The sequence below is a fragment of the Ctenocephalides felis genome, unplaced genomic scaffold (genome assembly GCF_003426905.1).
Source record: "Ctenocephalides felis isolate EL2017-DRISC unplaced genomic scaffold, ASM342690v1 CF-g0.4_SCAFFOLD_01492, whole genome shotgun sequence".
In the NCBI taxonomy this organism is placed as follows: Eukaryota; Metazoa; Arthropoda; class Insecta; order Siphonaptera; family Pulicidae; genus Ctenocephalides; species Ctenocephalides felis.
This window is the reverse complement of record NW_020537646.1, coordinates 51,446,664-51,473,763: the sequence shown is the minus strand read 5'-3', so window position 1 is coordinate 51,473,763 and position 27,100 is coordinate 51,446,664. Positions and strand designations below refer to the sequence as shown.

Sequence of the window (27,100 nt, the reverse complement as noted above, 5' to 3'; positions counted from 1 at the left end):
ATGGTGATGCCATACCTTTTTCCGTCTATCTGCTTCTATAAATACAATATAATGTCTGTCTATATCTTCTTGACGTTTTGAAAACATTTTAAAAGGCATTCTCCATTAGCCTGCCGATGCATTGATATCGTGCAGGCTGCTGGGCACACAAATTGAGATTTGTTAACAAAACTAAGGAAAAGTAGTTGCTTACGGATTCGAAGGAAAAGATAATGATATATTAGAAATATATCATTATCGTTTACTCATATTACGATAACTCAAAAATGGTGTTTTGCTTGTACATAAAATTATTATTTCTATAGACTACTTCTTAATCGTCGTGCATCAACTGAAGCATTCGTTTCGTTTATATCTCTTAATGAAGTTAATAATAAACTATTAAGAAATTATATATTTGGAAAACAAATTAATAAAACAATAATAATTAATAATTGAAGGTAGTAATATGCGTAGATGTTCACACTTCTCCTTAATAAAATCTATATATGAAGAATCAAATAAGTAGCATATAGTTTATTTGTAGGAGAGCTAGAGGCTTGTTGCAACAGTTTTCTTTTGAATTAATATATTTTGAGATCAACTAATTATATTTCTACGAAATAGCGATGGTCATATGCAGTAACTATCCCTCTTCCCAATGAAGTGTAAATAATTTCATGATTGTTGTTTAATATTTCACAATTAGTCATATTCTAGAAAAAGTTCGGTGTTACACCTTTCCCCTTATTAGAGGCTAGTTGTAACATATATTTATTGTTTTATTGTTAACTATACTTAATACAAATAAAATATAAAATGTCTCCTGTAATATATTATTTTATTTATCAACGTAAACTACAATTATTATCATAATACAAATAAAAGAAACAGCGTCTCCTTAACAGAATTTACATTTGCTCACATCTTATTTTACCATATACTTGTCAGCATTCTCTGCTTAATGTAATAATATAAACAGATTGCAGAATGAAATTGAATAAAAACTTTTTTGAATTTGTATTCAAATCTGGTTTGTTGCAACTTGCCCCAACCTTTCGTTTCAACACATCCGAGGTGTGAATTTTGTACATTAATCAAGATAATTTAAACATTTTAGCGATTTCAAAAATTGTTACACATTATCAAAGATATGTAAATTTGAAACGAAATATGTTATATAAAATTTAATTTAAAAAAGAGAAGAATAAATTTAAAATTAGATTTTAATAAGGCAAACCAACATCTTATGATAGTACAATTTATAATACATGTCAAAAATGACGGACCTGCACAGTTCTGTTTATTGCGTCGGCCTGTGACAGTAGCTAAGACAATATTATGCAGTACGGTTTACATGTTCAATCGAAATAAAAATAATAATATAATTCAACCAAATGCGTACATAAATTCCTATATCGGGAATAAGAAATATCGAGTCAATCAATCTCGCGTCGTCGCGATGCTTCTATGCCGACACCGCGTGGCGCCTCTTGAAAGCATCCATCCGCAGAATAAACAATCCTGAATCGAGAACACCACCGAGCGGGAACGCAGGCGGAGGCAGAGCGCACCCGAGGTCTTTCTAATATCATTTTCGTGCCATTTAGCAATATTGTTGATTGTAAAATTATCGTTTCTACAAACCCTCATATACCAGAATATTTTTGGAAACATTAATATAAAAGATATAGGATATGTCGGGGTACAAAGCTCCAATTTTTTAAGTAACTACAAGTATCCTGTCCTAAAGTAAATTGCTGGAACTTCCCGTATAGAAAACTAATTTTTTTAAACAATTTGGAAATTTTTTCAAAACTTATTGTTAGAAAAAAATAGATTTCTGAGAATTTTAAAATTAAAAAAAAACTGACCTTTTTTGAAAAATTGGATTTTTTTTATATTTTGCATATATTTTAAAAGTTTGAACTTTTTGTAAATCAATCGAGCTGCATAGCTGTTTTAGAGTCAAAATATTGAAACGCGTGAGCGCCGCGTCGTAGTCTAACGTGTAAACATTGATACGGAACCCATAGAAATATTTGTACTTTTTATTATAATCTCTATTAAATATCTGATAATATGATGTGCATATGTCTAATGAACATTTTGACCGCCAAGTGGCTTAACCAGTTGTTATTTTGTCAATACAAGTAAAATGTTCTTTGAATCATTCAAATTAGACGCTCCGTTCTCTCAAAAACTGAAATACCATTTTTGGCCGTAGAACGGTATTTGCCAAAAACTATGTTTTTTTTTAAATTATTCAAATCAGTTGATTATTACACATACACGATACACACATACATACTTTTTTGCTAAGATACGCCAAAATGTTCAGAAACTTTTGAAACGTAAAGACATATAAAAATTTTCCTTTTCGATTTTTTTGTCATTTCTATAACTTACGCTACGGGAAGTTAATTATACTGCCTAAGACAAATGGAAGTACATCACAACTCATAACATGTATAAAACAAACAACTATCGAACTACTTATGTATAGTGAAATTCCCAGTTAACTTCCTAATGTTTTACCCCATAAGCTGGGTAAAAAGGAACAGCCCTTAAGTAAACAGATACAATATCTTATTTTTAACTTCCCGTAGGGTAAGTTATTGTAATGAGCCGAAAATCGGCATTGAAAATTTTGACATTTCTCGACGTTTTGAAGGTTTCTGAACATTTTGGCATACCTCAGAAAAAATGGATGTGTGTGTGTGTATGTATGTATGGATACAAGTTTCGAGTCACGTTTTCGGGCGCACGGATCAACCGATTTGAATGGTTCAAAATACATTCGATTCATATTGATAGGGAGAAGAGCTGATTAGTTTTTGGCTAAGGCAAGTTTAGCCGTTTCGGAGATACGGAGCAAAGAGTGCAGAAAATAGAAATCGACTTTTTGAGAGAACGGAGTATCCGATTTGAATGATCTAAAAAACATTCAATTAGTACGCCCAGCCATTTCAAAGATACGGAGCTCAATGTATAAAAAATGGCAGTTTTTGAGAGAACTAAGCGTCCAATTTAATTGATTCAAAAAACTTTCTGCTTGTTTTAACAAAATAATTAATTGTGGAAAAAAAAATTTGTATGAACTTTTTTTTTTTTAATTTTTTGTATATCGAAAATAATTCAGATTTTATTTTTAATTCTGACTAAAGATCTAATATACTTTGAACAAATAATTTCAACTTTGCAATTCAGTTTATATAATTATTCTTATAAATATTAGACAATGTTACAATATTTATAATAATCTATTTGAAAACATTCAGTATTTCTCGAACATTTCGTTACGGTACGGGAAGTTACAGCAATTTGCCTTAAGGCACGATGCTACCCACCCCACTAGTTAATTTTGAGGTGATTCTACAAAATACGAATTTTAAGGAAACATTTTGTACAATGGTTTCATTATGTATAACTTTGATCTAGTATTTCGACAGAAATTTTCACCGGCAGAATTAGAATAACTTATTTATTTAATTTATCTCTTGTAAAATTGCTTATTTAACTTAATTTACTTTCCAGGCAAAGTTCAGTTGGTCTTTTTAACCCACCCACATGAAAGTTATATAAAAACGGTTGAATCTAATTTAACAATAACAATACATCTTATAAAACAATTAAGTGGCGTATGCATATAATTTATATTAATCTCGTAGATTAAACAGTGCAACACTGCTCACAACCAAAAAAACTAACAACAACAAAATATTTTTGTTATAGATTTTTAAACATGACCGTTCACCCCTTTATAGCGACGTTGTTTGATTTAAGGCGATAGTAGGTTATACACCTTTTTCCCTCTACTTTCAAATGTTGCTGTTAATTTCTTTATGTTATGTTCTTTTTGAGATGTAGGTGGTGGACCTTTTTACTCGCGGACCTTTAAGCTTTAAGCCCCGCTCCACCCTACATCTTATAAAACAGTAATAAATAACGTATACTTAAAAATATGACGTCGTTCTCCCGATAGCAACGCAATAAAAATCAAGATGATCGCTGGTTAACATCTTTTGCAATCTACTTGCAAATATTGCCGTTAAAAAAATTGTAATTTTACTGGTTATTGAGATATCGGTCGTAGACCTTTTACCCGCGGATCTTTAAACCCTAAGCTACGCTATATGAAAACTAAAATACTAGAAATACTTTTATTTTTAATTAGTTACTTATTATACTAACCAATGCTAATAGCAATGTCATTTCAGCATAATTTTATTGATTTAATTCTATAATTTTATGAACTGATTATATCCTGCGAATTCGGTTTATTTCAATGTTCGCCAAGACCAATTTCACGCCTGTGCTATGCATAATACCCCATATACCATATAAGCATTTTAGAAACATGCATCTCCGCGACAGCAAGTCAAAACACACTTTACTTAAATGCGTTTTTTTTGTCTTATTGGCCTGACACATAACTGGGAGGAAACTGTAAAGGCGCCGCGTTCTATCTAGGGGAAAATACCATAAAATTAAATCACAATGATAAAACACATGGAGACATACTACTCAATAAACCATTCACAATTTTAGCATGCCACACATGTATAATCAGCATAAAGTTTGGCATTTCATTTAGCGAATTCAATTATATACCATCAATTCAATGACAGTATTGTAATATTCAAACAATCATTACTGCGTCAATTACAACAATGCTGTTAATTAGAACTTTTATTCAATCATTAAAATCCTTTGTTTGAAAATTGTTAAATAAATATCTACAATGTCTGAGACACTCACATATATTTCGGAAAATTCTATATATAATCTCTCAATGAAATAATTTTTCAATAAAAAAATAAAATAGCTAGTGCCAACATAAAATTTTACAATGTTACCTAAAGTTTTCATGATTTGTCTATTGATAAATTATGCTTATACACATCATGTAAGTACATTTTTATTGCAATTTCAACCACATTTTGTTTCTTTTAATTATTTTAGAGTAGTTGTTTGAAAAGTTTTATATTTCTACTGACATAAAATCTATTTTAATATCTTAAAATTTTTAAAATATCGTCTTGAGCAGTCAATTTCCATTATTTGCAGAATTAGTTTAAAGTTAGAAAAATATAATTTTCAACCGTGAACAACGAATTACTAATAAATGTTTAAAAATTAGTTACTGAGAAACGCCTTGAGCGCGCTTTCCAATATATATTTTCAAATCGTTTTTGAATTATCAATTTCGTTCATATATTTTTTTAACAAAAACATCACAACAAACCAACTAAAACAATTTGTTCTCGAAATATTGGTATTTCGACAATTGGTATTTTCAAAAGAATATCTCAATATATTCGAAAGACAATTATAAAATATATTTGCTTCTAGTTAACCATCTTTATGTTTATTTCGTAAAATTTACAGCACTACCATGATGAACATTTAGGTTTGACAAAGAGGAATGAACGCAATAGAGTTCGAAGATGTTTTTTGGATTATTGGCGACAAAGAAATCCATATAAACAAAATATACAACAAGAACAAGATGAACAAAATGTACCGAATTTTGATTACAATTACCCATATAATATGTATAATCCTTACTTGTGGAATCCATTTTTTAATCCAGGATACCCAAATGCATTTTATCCAAATGCTCAGGGCGTACCATATCAACCTAATTTAAATCCATCTAATCCGACTACGGCATACCCAATATATCAGGATAATATTAACCCTTCATTTAATCCAAACCAAGATTATCCAGTTAATGATAATATAGGCAATTCTTGGGAACAACCATACCAAGTAGGAAATTGGGATCCATATTATGAATCTAATCCACAAATAGGCAATTTAAATGAATTTATGCAAAGTCAAAACCAATCACCTCAAAACTGGGATCCAATGGTCGCTTATCAAGACTCGCAACAATCAAATTCAAATATACCTAACCAAATAACAAATAGCCCTAATCAAAATTTCGAACCGCAGAATAATCTACCTATTGAAGCCAATGCACCCAATGAATTACAATATACAGTTGATAACCTCTTCCAACCACCTCAAGAGGAATTGTTACTGCAACCGAGTCAACAACAAAGTGTTGCTGAACAAGTACCGATTGTAGGAGAAAACAAACCAACTTCAGATCAAGAATTTAATATTCCAGTTGAAGAACCAGCAAATCCAGTCATCCCTATCGAATCGCCCATTGATATACCATCTAATATACAACAAGAACAGGATATAATTCCATTAAATCAGGAACTTGAAACAACTCCATTAGAATCAACAGCTATAGAATCAATTATTCCTGATGAACAAAAATAATAAGAAATTAGGTACCTACATTACTATAAGATAATTATGTATATTTAAAAATCAAATATTGTAAAATATTGACATAATATATTTAATACTATAATTATAAAAATGTTGTTACCGATATTTCATAAGTTGCAAAATTATTGGGCAATACTTGCAGTGATAAAAGTAAAAACTTGAATAATAAATGCTCACTAAAAAAATGTTGTACACCATAGATTTTAAATTTGAAATTCTTTTAACTTAAGTGAACAATAAATTCTTTGAGCAATAATCAAAAACTGTCAATTTTCTTGTCACACTATCACAAATAACTTATGACGATCCATTCTTTGATTTTGATTTACCATTGTTTTGTCACTAAGAAAAGTAAATGTATATGGAAATCTTATATTACAATTAAAATCACCTTCTTCGTATTTCATATTAATTCTCTTGTCTCAAATCCAATATTTAAAATTTTGTACTATTACTTTTGCTTAATTGATCTTAACTTTAATGCGCACTTTTAATTTTGATAGCAATATAGTTCATGCCAAAAACACAAAAAATATTCACAATCTGTGAATTTTTCAAATAAATAACTGGAGTTATTGCACAATAAATAAACTAGTTGAAAGTGGCATTTTGCCTTAAAGCAAGTTGCATAAGCTTTCCGAAATGTATTATAATTGACTTTATCAACCGAAATTGAGATTTAGATATTTAGAAACTATGAATTATTTTGTGAAATATCAAATACCTACTATAAAATATAAAATACTGATACGATTACATATATCATGTACTGCTTACTTACTTACAAAGAAACGACTCAGTCGATCATCACACAAAACTGAGAAAGATAGTCTTTATTTTATTGAGTTACATCGAATGGTTTTTGAACTTATGAAATCGATTCAGCAGTTTCTGAGAAAACGTCGACGAAAGCTGTAATTTTAATAAAAGTCAAAAAATATAGTCATGTTTCCAAATTTTGATGAATATTTTAAATTGAACTACTTGTCGCAGAGCCAAAACATTAAGCTCATTTCCATGATCTTCAAGATAAAGTATTACAAAGGTGTACTTTTGGATAAATAATAAAAAAATTGACGTGTATATACTTGGCACCGCGATGGTGGAAATTGGCAAAACTGATATGACCTGATTTTTTGACGATTTTTTTGCTATCGATTGGTGCAAACTAAAATTTTTTTGCTCTTTCCGTTCTCGAGATAAATGGGTGGGGCCAAATTCGGTGCTAACTATATATATAGTCAGCACCGACCCCTTTAAAAATGCAAAAAAATTAAAATTTCTTTTTACTATCGTTATCAGTGATTTTTTTGCTGTCGAATGATGCAATTAATTTTTGGAAAAGTTTTGCCCATCATAGATTTTCACGCATAGGAAAATTCCCATTTTTGCCAATTTAAAAAAATTGACAAATTTGAAAATGCCTAATTTTTTTGCTCGCTTACTTAAATATAAAACAAAAAAAATTTTTTCAAAAAAATTATTTTTTTCACCCCTTTTCAGAGGGGTTGCCAATTTTTTGGGGTGTCCACAGGTCACTTTTTCAAAAATTTAAAAATTGTTTCGGAATCTGTGATTTTTTTGCTCTGCGATACAAAAAAGAAAAATTAAAAAAAATAAGTTTTAATTTTGATTTTTTTTGTTGTATGAAAACGAATTGCAATCCGCTTTAAATATGCTTATTTTTTTCCAACAAAATCATCAACAATACCTTTACAAAAATATATGCTCGACAGGAATTAATAGTTTCATACAATTTTTATATAAATTTGTTAAAATGTAACAGGAATCGCGGTGCATATATATAGCCGTCTCACTCGCACAATGGCGTATAGCCTTCTCACTCGCTCATCATCGAGAGACCCAGTGCGTAGAGACCTCTACGCCGTAGAGTCTCTCGGCGGCGGGTGGCCAAAGACGCATTATTTATTTACTGAAATTACTGAAATATTGTTGACTAATTGATTCATTAAGTCTGTTTTGGGGGTAAGTAAATAAATTGAAAAGCATCGTATACTACGTAGTACTTATGGACGCAAACTATTCGTTTTTATGCTACGAAAAAAATCAAAATTAAAATTTATTTTTTTGAATCTTTCTTTTTTGTATCGCAGAGCAAAAAAATCACAGATTCCGAAACAATTTTTAAATTTTTGAAAAAGTGACCTGTGGACACCCCAAAAAATTGGCAACCCTTCTGAAAAGGGGTGAAAAAATTAATTTTTTGAAAAAAATTTTTTTTGTTTTATATTTAAGTAAGCGAGCAAAAAAATTGGGCATTTTCAAATTTGTCAATTTTTTTAAATTGGCAAAAATGGGAATTTTCCTATGCGTGAAAATCTATGATGGGCAAAACTTTTCCAAAAATTAATTGCATCATTCGACAGCAAAAAAATCACTGATAACGATAGTAAAAAGAAATTTTAATTTTTTTGCATTTTCAAAGGGGTCGGTGCTGACTATATATATAGTTAGCACCGAATTTGGCCCCACCCATTTATCTCGAGAACGGAAAGAGCAAAAAAATTTTAGTTTGCACCAATCGACAGCAAAAAAATCGTCAAAAAATCAGGTCATATCAGTTTTGCCAATTTCCACCATCGCGGTGCCAAGTATATACACGTAAAAAATTGATATTAAAAGATTACTGTGTTACCTTATATGAGTAAAGTAAGTATAAAACTATATCGATTAGATAGATAGATCTGCTCAAGCCTTTACCACCAAAGCGTCTCAAAAAAAGAATCTGCAATGATTTACTACAAAATGTAACATAACATCCATGAAGGCGCTATCGCAGGATAGCGATCCTTCTCACGCTATCAAGTTTATTAAATACTAATTACAATAAGATATCACTACATATCTTGCTGGAGATTTCAATGTCTGGTTTCACTCGGAGGAATATTGAACATTGATTAATTTTGTAGATGATAAAATAAAAATAAATTTAACAAACAATAATTCTTTAATCCAATCAACTACAAGATATGTCACCACTAATTTGACGCAGCTTTCTCAAGAAATTTAGACAATTTGCTGACTGAATTTATGTTTCACGCTTCAGTTATCTCGAATCAATCATATCATATTTGAAGTATGGTAGTAATTAGTTTATTATTTTAAAATATTAGTATGGTGGTTGATATTAATAATTGTTTGTATTAATAGTGTAATCATATTACCAATAAACAATATTATATAAATTCTTAAATAAAGAACTTCATTGTCATCTTGTACAATAGCTAAAATGTTTTACTCCTCGAATATGCTATATATATAATATACATAAATGAACAAATTTTGACATTAACAAATATATTTTTATAAAAATCATCAACATTTTTCTTAAAATGAATTTATGTGTTAGCCATGTTTATTATAAAAATAAATATGTACGACATAAATATGAAAGACATTTTCAAATACAATAAGCATTTGATTCACATTTTATCTTTCACATATTTGTCTAACAAAAACACTTACAATAAGATCAATGCGTAAATGAACCAAGCATATTTCGTATAATTTAAGAAAACCAATTGTTCAAATATTTCTTAGTATGCTGTAATGAACTACAAATATTTTTTCTTTGATAATCATTATGTTCTTTCATCAGTTGCTTTAAATTCTATGAAAAATTAAGACTTACTTCAAAAGTATTGCAATGTTCGTTAAAATTGTGGTTTTGTGCTTATTGCTGAACTTCACAAATAGTGAAAATGTGAGTAAAATGTATTCAAGTGTGCAGTCAAAATTCATAATCATATGTTTTCACAAAAATTTAAGTATTAATAAAATGTTTTAGTTAATGTGGATACATAGTATATTTCATTCCTTCGAAGGATATTTCATCCAATTATGTTAATTACGCAGAAAAGTTTAATTTCATTTAATATGTTAAACTATAGACCTTATACTATGTAGTTATAAGGTCTATGCATTAAACACATCGTTTAGCAATACATATTGACAACAATATCGTATATACATCAAATGCATTGATCGCGATTTTAAGTTATATGTTTTATACTATTTCATCCAAAGTTTCAAAATTTTGAAAGCACATCACAGTCAAAACCCGAGCTATAAATTGCTATATTATATCACGTATTTATTAAAATTATTTGAAAGGGGGCTCAAAATATACATTGATTTTTTATGCCCTAATTTTTCTTCCACTAAATAAATATCAACAAATTTTTGAAATCAAAAAAAAACCTTTACAACAATCATCAATGGAGTAATTAGGTTGATTCAAGATTACTTAACAACTATTTCGTATCCAAAATTCAAGGGAGGAATGAAACTTGAATCGTTATTTATATTAACTTTTAAGCATTTAACTATCTTTTTGTTCCAAAGTTTGGCTATAATAATAGAAATATTTTTAAGTACTCGTTTATAAATCTATTCATTTTTTTTTTCATTTGCTAAATACGGTTTAATTTTAAAGCTCCATAGAGATCCACGAAACAGAGATGGTAAACGCGTACGTAGGTGGTTTTTCGATGAGTATGATGAAGACAATTTATTCAATCCATTGGCATGGTTTCCAAGTTTCTTAAGGCCTAGACATAAACTGAAACATCCTACAAATCCTAGCACTGACAATCCAAATCAAGGAAATACACAGAATGGTAATCAATACCTTAATCCAAATCAAAATCAAGTGACCTATCCACATCAAAATCCGTACCAAAACCCTTCTCCATACTCGAACTCAAATCCTTATCAAAACCCAAATCAGTATCAAAATCCAGGAATGTATCAAAATCCAGGAATGTATCAAAATCCAGGAATGTATCAAAATCCAGGTCCTTATCAAAACACGGGACCGTATCAGAATCCAAATATATATCAGAATCCAAATCAACATCAGGACGCAGCTCCTAATCAGAATGCAAATTCACATAAAAAACCTGGACCTTACCAAAATCCACATAATCAATGGTATCCAAATGCTCAAGCAAATCCAAATCAGGGCTCGAATCAAAATGCTAATACCTTTTCTACTGCACCTAACTCGAATCCAACACAAGGTAAATATAGAAAAAATGGCAATTGAATTCAAAATTTCATATAAACTATTTCAAGGTAATAACGATCCAGGAGAAGTAAAGCCAAATAATTACCCTCAATGGAATGGAAATCAAGTTCCAATACAGGAGAACCCAAATATAAATCAAGGGCTGCCAAGCACGCAACCAAATCGACCAAACGCAGGTCTACCAAATGTCAATAATGGATATCTGCCAAATAATGGTCAAGGTCCACCAAATCCTAACAATAATGGTGGAAATCAAATACAAATCCCACAAAATATTGGAAAATAATAATATTTAAATATTTATTTAAAATGTTTATGAATTCTGTAAGTAAGAAACAAAATCTTTTAATATAATTTTTGTTTTCAGCATAGTTTTGCTAAACAAAAATTCATTCTGGTACAAGCTAATTGATTTAATACATTAAATAACGATTAAAAATCATTTAATTGATTGATTAAAATTGTATTATTTTTTTTAATCGTAAGATGGCGATTTCGCACGAAAATTATAATATCAATTAGCAATATGAATAGAATATGATTGGTAGGTTAAGGTCATCGGCTCTACTTTTCTGCAAAAATAGTTAAGCAATTTGACTAACCTAGCTTTATTTGCAATGTACATGAAACAACTATCTAAAAAGCAACTTAACGATTAATTTCTTTTAATATAAAATAATGCAAAATGCAGTAAAAATTAGAATAAAATGTTATTAATGATGATGACAATGAATTGTAAATAATTATTGTAATATTTCCAAAGTATTATTAATATTTGTATAATTTTGTCTGTGTATAATATAAAGAAATATTTTATTGTAAATTAATAAATTATTCAAATGATTTAAATATTTAGTTCCTTTAAGATCATCGTTCTAAAGTGTTTGTCTCACTGTTTGTATTCAAGTTTTATTCATAACTGCCAGTTCCAATAACAATTATGATGCATTTACAATAATTAACTTTAATTCTTAATTAGCATTTATCTAAACTTCAAAAGGAGAAACAAAGCATTTAATTTCAGTGTTTACAGCTAGGATACAATAAACAACGATGACTTTCAAGCGTAATCACAGTAAATACTATTCGTAGCGGCTGTTTTCAAGTTTCATTGATGCTGCTCTAGCATGTAGGTATCGTAAGTTAAGATGATATATGTCGAGCACGATTCTGAAATACTAAGCACATAAATATTCCATTTAAAATCGTGTTCGCCATCGGGCTGAATAGGATACAAAAGGTTTCTGTACATTTAGCGATGATCGTATATGTTAAGGTCGCCTGCCACTGTGAAATATGATGTGTCTACATTTCGTTACATATTTCTAGTAGTTCGTTGTCGACTCCTTTTTTTCCTCTCTCGTAAAATTCCTGATTCTGTGAAGCACTTAGCTCTTAGCGCATGCCGTCTAAAATATCGAGGGAGAACAAATGTCAGAGCGCCGCCATATCAAACCTATATTCGGATTTGTGGCGATGAAACGATGAACGAAATATTAACCGCAGTCTTGGATTATTATATTCTTGAAATTGTGATTTACTCATTCAAATGGCTTTTTTGTATTTAAGAAATAATTGGTTTTCGCAGATTTTATTGTTACCCTACCCTATATCAAATTTAAATATTTCTTTCGTCATATTCAATGTATAATTATTTGATAAAATTAGTGGAAAGTATGATGCTTATGTTATTTTTAAGTGCTAATTAATGGCTGTATGTCGCGTGTGCAGTGATGTTTTTTAAACGCTTAATTATGGTTTGTATCGAACTCGAATCAGACATTCTTCGTTGTTTTGTTTTTCGAATGTATTATAGAGTAGGGCAGGGCACAAAGGTTCATTTTGATTTTGTACAATTGAATTGTGAAAACCAAACCAATTACAACACAATAAATAACGCATATCAAACGAACTGTCTGACTATGTTCAGTAAAAATCCCTATTTTTCAAAAATTTGTAACCTGGCCTTTTTTACCCCACAGGCGTGGTACATTGAGATGGCTAGGGGGCAAACAGGTCTAGTGTCTTATTTTAAGTTATTCGTTTGATATGCGTTATTTGTTGTGTTGGAATTGGTTTGGTTTTCACAATACAATTGTTCAAAATCAAAATGAACCTTTGTGTCCCGCCCTACCCTATAATAATACATTCGAAAAGCAAAGCAACGAAGAAAGTCCGATTTGAGTTCGATTCAAATCATAATTTAGCGTTTAAAAAATATCACTGCACACGCGACATACAACCAATAATTAGCACTTAAAAATAACAAACATTATACTTCCCACTAATTTTATCAAATAATTATACATTGAATATTGTTTAGTAAAATGACCATTCGGTTTTGATGGCCAAAAAAGTATTTGTTTAGATAGGTTCAAAGTGTTTAAGAAGTTCGTGATCTATCTGGATGCTGCCGAACTCTATTGAACACTTGCACTTTGCCGAAGGACCAGATATACTTAGCTGTTGGCTATATCAGACCGTTTGAAAAGATAATATGAATAAAAGATGATGAATAACTGTTTGATTATTATATATTTAAAGAATATTAAGACTTATAGATGATTAGATAGTTGAAGTTTGAATTACATGTTATAGTTTTGAGTGTTGATTTACGACTGATCTTAACTAAGTGAAATTTTAGTTGATACCAAATTATGTAGATTTTATAATTTTATATATTTTTCTGATTGGCCCATTTTGTGGAGTTAAGGACACCCCATTACAATTTTGGAACCAATCAGTGGTTATTACATTTATCAATCGATCAGGTATTGGTTGATAAATTGCATGATACGAAGAATTTAAACTTGATACAGGTAGTGCGAATTTCTTGGAAATATAAGGATTATAGGATGATGTAGTTAGGGACAGGTGATAAAAATTCTAGGAAAAATGGATTACTGAATTTGCGACAGGACGCGTAACAATGAAAGGGTTTATTGTCGCTATCCTGCATGGAGATAATAAAATATTATAATTATACCAGGGTTGGGAGTGACGCGTTAACATGCCCCCGGACTTAAAAAATTATGAGGAATTAATTATGAATATTTTTTTAACGTTGCTTAATCCTAGTTTGTTAATGTTAATGTTTTGAAAGTTTATAGATAGCACATGACATTTGATGATAATATTGATAATAGATTGATTAATGAATGATAATGATTATGGATATAATGTTAGCTTATTCACGGACACTTTACTAGAGTCTTTAAAATTGTCCAAATGTTCAAATTGATTGTTGATTATTGACACTTAACTAAAGGTTTTTAATTGTCTAAATGTTTCAAATGATTGTTAATAATTTACACTTCACAACACTTTGTTTGTTTTATTGTTTCAAATTATTTATCGTCAATTGGTAAGACACAGATTCTTGATACTGCACGTTTCACTAAATTATTGTTTGTTTTCACTGTTATCACTCGCACGATGCCGTCTTCTCCGGGATGTAGTGTTATGATTCGACCCAATCGCCACCGTAGTGGTGGTAAATTTTCATCGCGTAATAGTACCATATTACCGACTTTAATGAGTTCTGATGAATATTTGTGCCATTTTGTTCTCACTTGTAGTTCCGATATATATTCTTTGTACCACCGCTTCCAAAAGTGTTGCGTCAGTCTCTGAAGACGCTGATAGCATGACAGCCTATTCTCCGGAATTTCAAGCACACATGGATCTGGGATTGATGTGGGTGGTTTGCCAATTAAAAAATGGCCGGGAGTTAAAGGATTGTAATCATTGGGATCAGAGCTTAATGGAGATAGTGGTCTTGAGTTTAATATTGCTTCGATCTGTGTTAATACTGTGTAAAATTCTTCGAACGTAAGGCATGCATTGCCAAGAACGCGTTTTAAATGGGCTTTACATGATTTAATGCCTGCCTCCCAAAGCCCCCCAAAGTGAGGAGAATTTGCCGGAATGTAATGCCAGGATATAGACTCAATTGATAGATTGTTTGTAATGGTAGATTTAATAGATTTATTTTGTAAAAATTTAGATAATTCGTTTAATTCAGAATTTGCACCTACGAAGTTAGTGCCATTGTCCGAAAATATATCGCTAGGTTTGCCGCGGCGTGCAGTGAATCGTCTCAAAGCTGCTAAAAAACACTCCGCAGTCAAATCGGATACTAGTTCAATGTGAATAGCTTTGGTGACAAAACAGACAAACAAACAGATATATGCTTTATATTTTTTATAACCTCTGGTACGGCGATCTCTTAGAATTATGGGACCTCCGTAATCGACGCCACATGTCGAAAATGGCGTTTGAGGGGTTATTCGATGTGTTGGTAAGTTTCCCATTAATGGGTTTATTGAAGTTGGTTTAACTTTGAAACAAGTTATGCAATTTTTGACTATGTTTCTAGTTAGATTTCTACCCCCCATTGGCCAATAATTATTGCGTAAAGTATTTAACAACATTTGAGACCCGCAGTGATATAGTCTCAAGTGTTCATATTTCGCAATTAACGTTGTTAATATGTGTTTTTTCGGCAAAACTATTGGATGACGCTTGCTATAACCAATGTTTGAGTTTTTTAAGCGACCTCCAACGCGAAGTATTCCGTTTTCGTCAAGAAAAGGATTAAACGTTTTTAAATTAGAAGTTTTATCTACCGACCCATTCTTTATTATATTACTTATGTCCTTTTTGAATGCTTCGTTTTGAGATAACTTTATTAAAAGCATACGCGAAATATTCAGTTCACATACTTGTAAAGGTCCGCGTACCATCACTTTTTTCTTTGGTCTGCAATTGTTAGAAAAACGTAAACAATGAGCTACGACACGAATCAGTTTAGTGATGGATGAATAGCGATTAAATAATTCATTTGTTTCGTCAATAATGGAAATTAGGGTAGTAGTACGACTTTCCTCATCTGTTGTAGGTATGTTGTTATTATGCTGATCGATTTTTATTGGATATCGTAGCCATGATGGACCGTTCCACCATAATGAAGAATTTATTAAATCGCGCGCGAAAATTCCCCGTGATATTAAGTCAGCGGGATTGTCTTGTGATTTAACATGCAACCAGTTATTGATATCAGTGTTAGTTTGGATATCGGCTACCCTATTAGCAACAAATGTTTTCCAACGGTAGGATGGAGATTTAATCCATGATAAAGCAACTGTTGAATCGCTCCAAAAAAATTCCCTATCGAAGTTGATGTTTAACGCTGTTTTGATTTTTTGTATAAGATTTGCTAATAAGTGCGCTGCACATAATTCAAGTCGCGGCAGTGTTATGTTACGCAATGGTGCTACTCTAGATTTGGAAGTAATGAGTTGAATTTTAAAGTTTGAATTTTTGTTAGCTGATCGTATATATACGCATGCACCATAAGCTCGTTCGGACGCATCTGCAAAGCCATGCAATTCTATGTTTACATAATCTTTACAAAACATATGTCGGTCGATATTTATATCATCAATAAATTTTAGATCTTTGCAAAATAATTTCCATTTATTTTCTATATCGGACGGTATTGACTCGTCCCAAGATATGTTTAAACGCCATAATTGTTGGATAATTAATTTGGGTATTATTATAAAAGGCGATAGAAGCCCAATAGGGTCGAATATTTGAGCTGTTGCGGCTAAAATTGATCTTTTGCTAATATTTTTATTTATTTTGATACTACTAGTATTAAATTTGAAGCAATCTGATATGGAATTCCATGTCATGCCCAGCGTTTTAACTGTTTCATCGCCGATATTGAGACATGGATTCTGATCATTTAGAAGATTGTGATTATTTGAATTGAATTTATATAGATTAAATTTGCCTTGATTTAAAATAGTTATCAAATTTTGTTTAATTGCAAATAATTCCTTTGTTGAATTGGCTCCGGTTAATAAATCGTCGACATAGAAGTCGTTTTTAATAATATCGCTTTCAATCGGATATTGAATAATATTTTCTTTTGATAATTGTTCTAGGCACCTAATTGCCAAGAAAGGAGCTGAAGCGGTTCCGTAGGTTACCGTGTTAAGTTCGTAAATTTTTATTTTTTCACATGCTTCGTTCCGCCAGAATATCCGTTGCATTTTTCTGTCATTTTGATGAACTAAAACTTGTCTGTACATCTTTTCTATATCAGCGGTGAGTGCAAAAGTATGTCGTCTAAATCTTAGTATTATTGAAAATATGTCATTTTGAATGGTAGGACCGACAAGTTGAAGTTCATTTAATGACAGACCGTTATCGGACTTACATGAAGCATCGAAAACTACTCGTAATTTTGTCGTTAAACTATGTGGTTTTAAAATTCCATGATGAGGTAAATAAAAGTTAGTTAAAGGTTCATTTAAGTCATTAACCTCGGTCATGTGACCTAATGATATATATTCATTCATAAATTGTTTATATTCGATTGATAAATCTTTATTGAATTTTAAACGATTTTCTAGTGATATGTATCTTTTTAAAGCTATGTGTTTGCTACATCCGATATCTTTGAAGTTATTTTTGAACGGGATTTTTACAATAAACCGACCGTCGCTTGCCCTAGACGTATTAGCAATAAAGTGTTGTTCGCAACGTTTTTCGTCTTCGGTGAAGTGTTGTATATTATTACAAGCCTCTAATTCCCAAAACCTTTGCACTTGCGATTCTAAACTAGTAGAATAATTACACATAGTGAAAGAATTTGGTACATTAAACGGTAATTTCCCAGCAACTATCCAACCGAACCTGGTGTTATGTAATATTGGTTGATTTTTGTCGAGCTTTATACTACCTTCGCAATAAATTTCCCAAAATAGTTCGGAACCTATTAAAAGATCAATCTTATCGCTCTTATTAAACGTGGGATCTGCTAATTTTACGTGTTTCGGATATTTAAATTTGTTCGAATTGAATGATATTGCTGGAATATTTGATGTAATAGTTTTCAGAATTAGACATGATAGTTTGGATGTAAAATGCGCGACGCGTGATTTTATTGTTACGGTTGTTTCTTCTTTTATTTCCGAAGAACTTTGATTGATGCCCCTGACTTGCATGCTTATATTTTGTTTGTCTAGTCCCAGGTCATTAACCAGTTTTTCCGAAATAAAATTAGACATCGAGCCAGAGTCAAGTAATACTCGGCAAACTCTCCAATTGTTTCTAGAATCTAAAATGTTTATTAATGCCGTGGGCAAGAGTATTTGATGAGAATTATTTTCGCTGTGTAATGAAACATTTTGCGACGTTGTTGGAATTGGATTCGATGGTGTTTTGTCATTTTCGATATGTAATAAAGTATGATGACTTGCGTTGCATGTGTTGCATCGATTTGAAGAGAAACATTCTTGCGCCGTATGATTGCTTCGCAGACAATTTACGCATAATTTTAAATTTTTCACTTTGGAAAGTCTGACCTGAGGAGATAAGGTTTTAAATGTTTCGCAATAAAATGGCGAATGTCGGCTACGATTACAGAAAATGCAGTTCGTGTTGTTTGTTACCGCATATGATTTTATATTGTTTCTAAGGCTAACAATGTTTTTATGTTTATTATTGCTAGACTCGTTTAGATTAATCGATTCAAATACTTGACAGCGTTGATTTAGAAATGTTGTAAGTTCTGAAAATGTTACTAGTTCCGAGCCTTTATTTAGAGACAATTCCCATTCTTGACGGGTTTTTTTGTCAATTTTTGAAAGTAGTAAATAGTTAATTAACGGATCCCAATATTGGGTAGGTTGTTCTAGCGCTTTTAAACACCTTAGATGTTTATTGAAAGTGTCTATTAGATCCCGGAGGCCTTTGCCCGATTCAGATGGAATGGACGGATAATTGAACAATGATTTTATATGGTTATTTACGATAAGTTTTTTATTCTCATACCGCGATTTTAGCAATTCCCAAGCAATGATGTAATTGTCCGCGGTAGCAGGTAGTGATTCGATTATATTACCTGCTTCGCCCTTTAGGCAGGATTTTAGATAATAGAACTTTTGGGAATTGCTAATATTTTGGTCGTTGTGAATAATCGAATTGAATGAATCATAAAATTGTAACCAATTTAGATAAGTACCGTCGAAATGAGGTAAATTGATTACTGGTAATTTAATATTGTTTGTTTGATTGGAATTGTCACCGATGCTACTACTTGAACTAGATATTGTTTTAAATTTTTTAATATTTCTTTCTAAAGTTAAGACACATTTACTATAAGTATTATGAAAATCACACATTTCAGTATCTATTAGTTTGTTTGTTTGCTCATCATCATCAATAATGCTTGCCATTTCGATTAATAGATCCTGAAATGTATTCAAAGAGGGCTTTAACTCCGCTAAAATATGTTCAAATTCTGATATATCTGTTTCACTACTTGCATTTTCTCCTATTCCTTTACAAAAATTATCAATTTGGGTTAAACGAGATTTCATGAATTTCTTTTTGTTTTTCAAAGATTTTAAAGAATCCATATTAACACAGATCTAGTACAATAATTTTAAAACGTTAGGTATAGACAATGGGTATAGGGATAGAATTAAAAGGAGTGCTTAAAATTACTCTGACCTTTGTGTTGTCGGCGTCCCGTGTCCTCAGTTGTTCTTGATGAGCTGATTTGGATTCAGCTGTTGTTTCCTTGATAATGTGCAGCAGCTTTATTGTGCTATAATTATGCTTCTTGTTGTTTCACGATAATACACACCGCACTTACACTGAGATTTATTGTTAAGGTTGATGTTAGTTTGATTTAATTGTTTGAATTGTTGTTGTTTGAATGTTGTTTTAATATTTGATTTTAGATTATTTTAGATTAATTATGCGATGCAATGTATTATGTTAAATGATGATTTAACTAATTACACTGTGCACTATGTTTTAAGTTTTAGATTTTAGATTAATGTTCCACTTTCACTGGTTGATCCGGTTCGAATTGGACCAAAAAATGTTTAGTAAAATGACCATTCGGTTTTGATGGCCAAAAAAGTATTTGTTTAGATAGGTTCAAAGTGTTTAAGAAGTTCGTGATCTATCTGGATGCTGCCGAACTCTATTGAACACTTGCACTTTGCCGAAGGACCAGATATACTTAGCTGTTGGCTATATCAGACCGTTTGAAAAGATAATATGAATAAAAGATGATGAATAACTGTTTGATTATTATATATTTAAAGAATATTAAGACTTATAGATGATTAGATAGTTGAAGTTTGAATTACATGTTATAGTTTGAGTGTTGATTTACGACTGATCTTAACTAAGTGAAATTTTAGTTGATACCAAATTATGTAGATTTTATAATTTTATATATTTTTCTGATTGGCCCATTTTGTGGAGTTAAGGACACCCCATTACAATTTTGGAACCAATCAGTGGTTATTACATTTATCAATCGATCAGGTATTGGTTGATAAATTGCATGATACGAAGAATTTAAACTTGATACAGGTAGTGCGAATTTCTTGGAAATATAAGGATTATAGGATGATGTAGTTAGGGACAGGTGATAAAAATTCTAGGAAAAATGGATTACTGAATTTGCGACAGGACGCGTAACAATGAAAGGGTTTATTGTCGCTATCCTGCATGGAGATAATAAAATATTATAATTATACCAGGGTTGGGAGTGACGCGTTAACAAATATAACGAAAGAAATATTTAAATTTTATAAAGGGTAGGGTGGGGCACAAAGGTCCATTTTAATATTTAGCAATTATATTATAAAAACCAAATCAATCACATCGCAACAAATACCACATATCAAACAAACGACTATCAGACTATGCTCAGAATCAGTAAAACTTCCAGCTAATCTATAAATCATTTGAAAAATAATGAAATAGATAAATTTTGAAATTAGAAAATATCAATAGCCTTTGTTTCGTCAATAAAAGCAGAATGTTTTTTGAATCGTTCTATTCGGATACTCCGTTCTCTCAAAAACTGTATTTCTATTTTCTACACTCTTTGGTCCGTATCTAGATCTGGTTTTGCCAAAAACTAATCAGCACATTTCCCTATCAATAGGAATCGAATGTTTTTTTTCAACCATTCAAATCGCTTGGTTCGTGGGGACACACAAAACACACACACACACACACATCCATTTTTTTCTGAGGTATGCCAAAATGTTCAGAAACTTCTAAAACGTGAACATATCCAAACATTTTAATTTTCGATTTTCGGCCCATTACTATAACTTACCCTACGGGAAGTTGATAATATTCAGTTTTAGTTACCTAACAAACAGTGCTTAAAAATGATTTCGACAAAAATGCCGTTAAATATATATTCATTATTTTATCAATTCCAAAATTCTATTAGTAGCATACTACATTCCACAAAAGTCTTTCATGGCGCGTAAATTTGAATTCCGAACAATCAGGAACTACGAGATGATGGTTCATAATCATAAGGTAGAATTCTGACTGGATAATTTCTCAACTGAATTTTCTATTATTAACTGCATCAAATGCATAAATTATAACACGATCGTGTTGCTTATGCATGAGATGTGATCCTTGCTCTGTCATTTCTGTGTTCCGTATCGAGTAATCTGAGTAATCGGCCTTGTGATCTGATGATCTGAATAAGCGTTCGGTGATCAGAACGGCGTGCATAATCTTCATGGGATCAATATGAACCATCACGGAGTCGCTGAGATAATCTAGCTACTGCTTCTTGTATTATTGACCGGTATGCGCGTATTGGCCGCCTCGGCCGGGTTCTCAGCATGTCAAACAAGCTGACCGCTGTCAATCGTACAATGCCCGCTCGAACAAATCTCCACGACGAATACGAATCAACGAAAAAAAACGTCATAAATATAAAATCTCGAGTCAGAACTGTTGTTTTTCAATATATCATAGTACAGCATTGCTGGAACCTGGAGCTGGAGTAAATTCTTTATGATTAAAGCACGATCATAATAGATTCTATTTTATATAAATAAAATTATTTTACCTTTAATTAAAAGATAGATAAAAACGTCTCGCATATTTTTAATTAAAAGAAACATAACTGATTTACATAATTGAAACATTTGGGAAAAGCGATGTTAAAGATGCCTATAATAAAGCATTTTCTTCATGTATAAACATTTTTCATTGCTACAGCCTGCAGTTCAGGACTTCTCAAATTTTTCTCATTTACGACCCCATTTATGATTTCGAATTTCTTCCATTTATGACTTCGAACCCCATACACATATAAAAGAAAAATAAATTGTTATTTTTCATGATTTATTTAATGGGTTTTAGAATTCATTTTAAAATTGCACAAAAAAATATAAAATTGTATTGACTATAAAATACTTACCACTTAACTATAGTTGAGTAGTAAGTATTAAATTATTTATATTTTATTCACATTTTATTTTAACAATCAGATTTGAAATAAAACCTCTAGGTTGAAAGCGATCATTGAAAATTAAAAGAGAGGAAAAAATAGGAAGATGATAATAAATAATAATTATAAGTTACTTGTGCGCAACACTTTTCTCTGTAGAGGAAAGTCCCCTAGTGGCGTGCACCTAAGGTTATTTATAATAATCAAAAAATATTTTACGAAATGTTTTTTTAAATTATGATTTTTGTTATATAACAAAGTTAGAAATCAAACTAAATTAACAAAACCACAATCTTTGCTAAAAATAATTAATACTATCAATCAAACTTTGGTATCAAAAAATATGATTTTAAACAGTGCCACCTAATACCGGACATTTCAAAATAACCTGCATTAATAACATATGTAGCCATCTCCACACTCTGGAATGTCTGCACATGTGTCTTTGACGAATATTCTTAGATAATGCAAAAAAAAAAATCACTATTCATGCACCATAAGCTTTTCATTCTTTGACTAGGAAATACGAAAAATGGGGGTATGTAATGACCGCTAGCACTCATACAGAACAAAATTAAATAATTGGAATAAATTAAGTAATTCTTATCTAAATTACAAGAAATATCAATATATTTACTGTCCGGCTTTAAGGGACAACTTAGAGTCCGGTGCTAAAAGAGCAGACATTTTCGTTCATTTGGTGGCACCTACAAAAATTGTTTAAAAGATCTAATAATGTTCTACCATTTTATGGATAACAATTAAGTACTACTTTTATCTTTGCGTACCACTCAAATGTAAGTGCATAAATATTCTAGAATTACTTTCATTGATATTTAGATGACGCCGTGATTTTGCGCCTAAAACAGCAAAGAGTTGCTCCCGTTGTGGCCGTGTGCATCACAGGCGAGACTTGGCGCGTGATCCTGTACCTGTGTGCTCCCCGTGCCCCTTTCACTTATATTTTAAAATAAAAAGATTTATACTCGCCTAAATAATACGTCCTAAATATAGTGTCCGACGCTAAGTGCCGTCCGGGTTTACGGGACTTGCCCCTATAAGTGAAAATTATGTTATTGTTTGCGGCAGATCACTTGGCCATTTTTCCAATTTATATTCAAAAATTGAGTATCTGCTGTTAATGACCACCGCCACTGTGGAAATTTTCAAGTTCTTGCGTAGCATATTGTTGGCCAAATGCCATGGAACGTTGCTGATCATTCTAAGCATCTTGATTTGAGCTCTCTGAATTATAAGAGCTGGCACAACCCCGTTGCAGTATTTGTAATAATCTATTTGAAAACATTTAATATTTTTCGAACATAATGGAGTATATTCCATATGCCCATAATGGAGTTATTTTATATAGTAGAAGCTTATATTCGAGTGAGAGTTGATCTACCTATGAGCCAGTTCAGTTCCTTCATGTTAAAATCTTACTTTTCCTTGTTATGTGCATTTTCCAGTTTAGTTTTTATTTAACAATCAAATTGAAATATAATTTAAAAAAATAACGATATGGATGTGCCTGTTTTTTTATTGTATAACAATACAAACCTGGTTGAAGGTGAAATGTTCAATCTTTTTTAGCGCTGAACGATATTAAAATTTAATCTGGGTTAATGATGAAAAAATAACTTCACATAAATATGTGGTAGAACAAAAGTATATTTAACGCCATATCAGCTATTGTGGAAAATTTAGCTCTAGTCTTTGTAGTTTTGAATTTTTCACTCGGCCCTAGTTTTTCAAATATTGATTTTTATGATAAAACTTTCAATTTTATCATTTTAAGTAAATGTATTGAATCTTTTACGTTGAAGAGACAAGTTGAGATCGTTGAGAGTTGAGATCGACAAATTAATAGAGTTCACATTTTTGTTCGGTTAAAAATATTTCGATATCGTCTTTTTAATAATCTTTTTAAATTTTGACCTTTAGACAACCATCTTACTTCTGCATGTAATAACAAGGTTGTATGGTTGTAACGGTTATATTTTTTTAAATTTTTTTTTCTTTATTTAAAGATTTAAAAAGTCTTTCAAAATATTCTTTTATTGACATTCGAAGCATTTAATTCATGATGTGTTTTCAACTGTAATGGTTTCATACTCTCCGAAGCCAATAATTCATAGCAGATCAAACAAAGAAATTGTTCATCACCCTTAAAATTTTGAATTGAAAGAAAATTGAAGAAAAGACTCATCATATTCTTTTTCGCACATTAGATGCGATTAGGTTAGGTTTTCAATACTTTATGCAGTCAGAGTAGAGTTTGTAGAATTATCATCTGCCTCATTACTATTCTTATTTAAGTTCAGCCATTGTACCCGTGGCCAAATTTATTTTGATCCTAAAGTGCATATCGCATATAATAATTGATTTATTAATTACCGAATAAATAATAAAAAAACTAGCTGGAACTTCCAGTATCGTAACGAAATATTCGAGAAATATTAAATGTTTTCAAATAGATTACTATAAATACATTGTCTAATATTTATAAGAATTATATAAACTTGATTGCAAAGTTGAAATTATATGTTTAAAGTATATTAGAACAGAATTAAAATTAAAATCTGAATTATTTTCGATATACAAAAAAAATATTTTTCTTGAAAAAAAAAATTGAAAAAAATGAAACATTTTTGTTTTCCAAAAGCAATTATTTTGATGAAATAAGCAGAAAGCTCTTTAAATCATTCAAATCTGACGCTCAGTCCTCTCAAAAACTGCCACTTTTTGCACATTGAGCTCTATCTTCAAAATGGCCAGACCTGCCTTTGCCAAAAATTAATCAGCTCTTCTCCTAATCATTACAAATTGTATGTTTTTTGGTTAATCAAATCGGATATTCCGAACTCTCAACAACTCGATTTGTATTTTCTGCACTGTTTACCCTGTATCTCCGTAACGGCTGGACCTGCCTTTGCAAAAACTAATCAGCGCATCTCGTTATCAATAGAAATCGAATGTTTTTGAACCTTTCCAATCAGTTGATCTGTACGCCCGAAAACGTGGACGAAAAAATGCGTACATACAAAACACACAAACATCGATTTTTTCTGAGGTATGCGTAAATGTTTAGAAACCTTCAAAACGTGGAGAAACACAAAAACTTTTATTTTCGATTTTCGGCCCATTACTATAACTACCCTACGGGTAGTTAACTACTGCTGCATGGCTTGTTTCTTATGGCAAATTGCTAGAATTCCGTCACAAAATGCTTAAGTATATATCGGAACCTAATTGATCTCATTGTCAGTGTGAATGAATTAAAAACACACATACATCAATTTATTCTAAGGTATTCCTAAATATTTAAAAACTTCAAAACGTAAAGATATGCAAAAATGCTATTACTATAACTTACCTCACGGATAGTACCGGCTTCAGCATTATCCTAAGGTTCGAGCCGCAAGTATATAAGATATCTAAAACCATAGAGCCCAAATATAGAGAAGAATCCAAATTCTAAAAGACTGTCGTGAACGTATTCTATAGAGAGAGGATAAGGTCCATAGATAAAAAAAGATGTAAGATGTATAACTTGTTGGACATAAGGGTGCTGACACACAACAGTATAATAAGAGCGATTTCGCTAATACAATTAAAATGTTTTTTTAATTATTCAAATTGGACGCTCTGTTCTCTCAAATACTGAATTACCATATTTTGCAATTTTTGTCCAGTATGTTCGAAATAGCTGGACCTGCTTTTGCCGAAAACCAATCAGCACGTCTTCCCATCAATACGAATCGAATGTTTTTCAATTATTCACATCGGTTGATGCGTGTTTCCGAATTTGTATCCGCACACACCCAAACATACATCCATTTTTTCTAAGGTATGCCAAAATAAACATAAACGATATATGAAAACGAAATTTATATAAAAAAAAAATAATTTCAATTTTTTGCTATTGCTGTAAATTAAAACCTATGAAGAGTTAAAAATGCATATTATTTAGTTGATTTTAATATTATTTCATTATACAAATATAATCTTTGTAATGAACAAGCTACAAGTTTGGTACGTTAAAATTAAGATCACAATGAACATAATATATTAGTAAATGTCTAATTATAATTAGCATCACTTTGATAATTAGTCTTTTGAGTATTGTTAAAATAAGCGTGACTTGTATACTGGTGGACTTAAAGCTAATCTGTGTAGAACGTAACACAACCAAACATGAATTATTATCTTATTATTTTATTTTAATGATTATCACAAAATCAAATGATAACACAACATTCTTGTCAAATAAATATTAATACTTTTTAATTAAGTATAAATAATAAATAGTTCATATATATCTGGACGAATAATTTGTTTGTTGAATGAATGAATGAATGAATTTAAAGTCTATTTCAAGACTATGGTAGAAATTCGATCAACTTAAGTAGAAAATATTACTACAGTCATAATTAGAACATTGGTTTTATTTT

At 30.9% G+C, this 27,100-nt stretch overlaps 2 protein-coding genes across 2 annotated transcripts; one reads left to right on the top strand and one right to left on the bottom strand.

Moving 5' to 3' along the window:
• Nucleotides 1–9,958: 9,958 nt before the first annotated feature.
• Nucleotides 9,959–11,627, top strand: LOC113371364 (circumsporozoite protein-like). The gene is made up of 3 exons (XM_026611993.1): nucleotides 9,959–10,015; nucleotides 10,748–11,333; nucleotides 11,389–11,627. Exons 1-3 carry the CDS (start codon nucleotides 9,959–9,961, stop codon nucleotides 11,625–11,627), a joined length of 882 nt encoding a protein of 293 aa, XP_026467778.1.
• A 3,061-nt stretch (nucleotides 11,628–14,688) lies between these two features.
• Nucleotides 14,689–21,949, bottom strand: LOC113371363. The gene is made up of 5 exons (XM_026611992.1): nucleotides 21,767–21,949; nucleotides 19,871–19,939; nucleotides 19,515–19,788; nucleotides 17,571–17,690; nucleotides 14,689–16,715 (listed from the first exon to the last, which is right to left on the bottom strand). Exons 1-5 carry the CDS (start codon nucleotides 21,947–21,949, stop codon nucleotides 14,689–14,691), a joined length of 2,673 nt encoding a protein of 890 aa, XP_026467777.1.
• Between the last annotated feature and the right edge of the window lie 5,151 nt (nucleotides 21,950–27,100).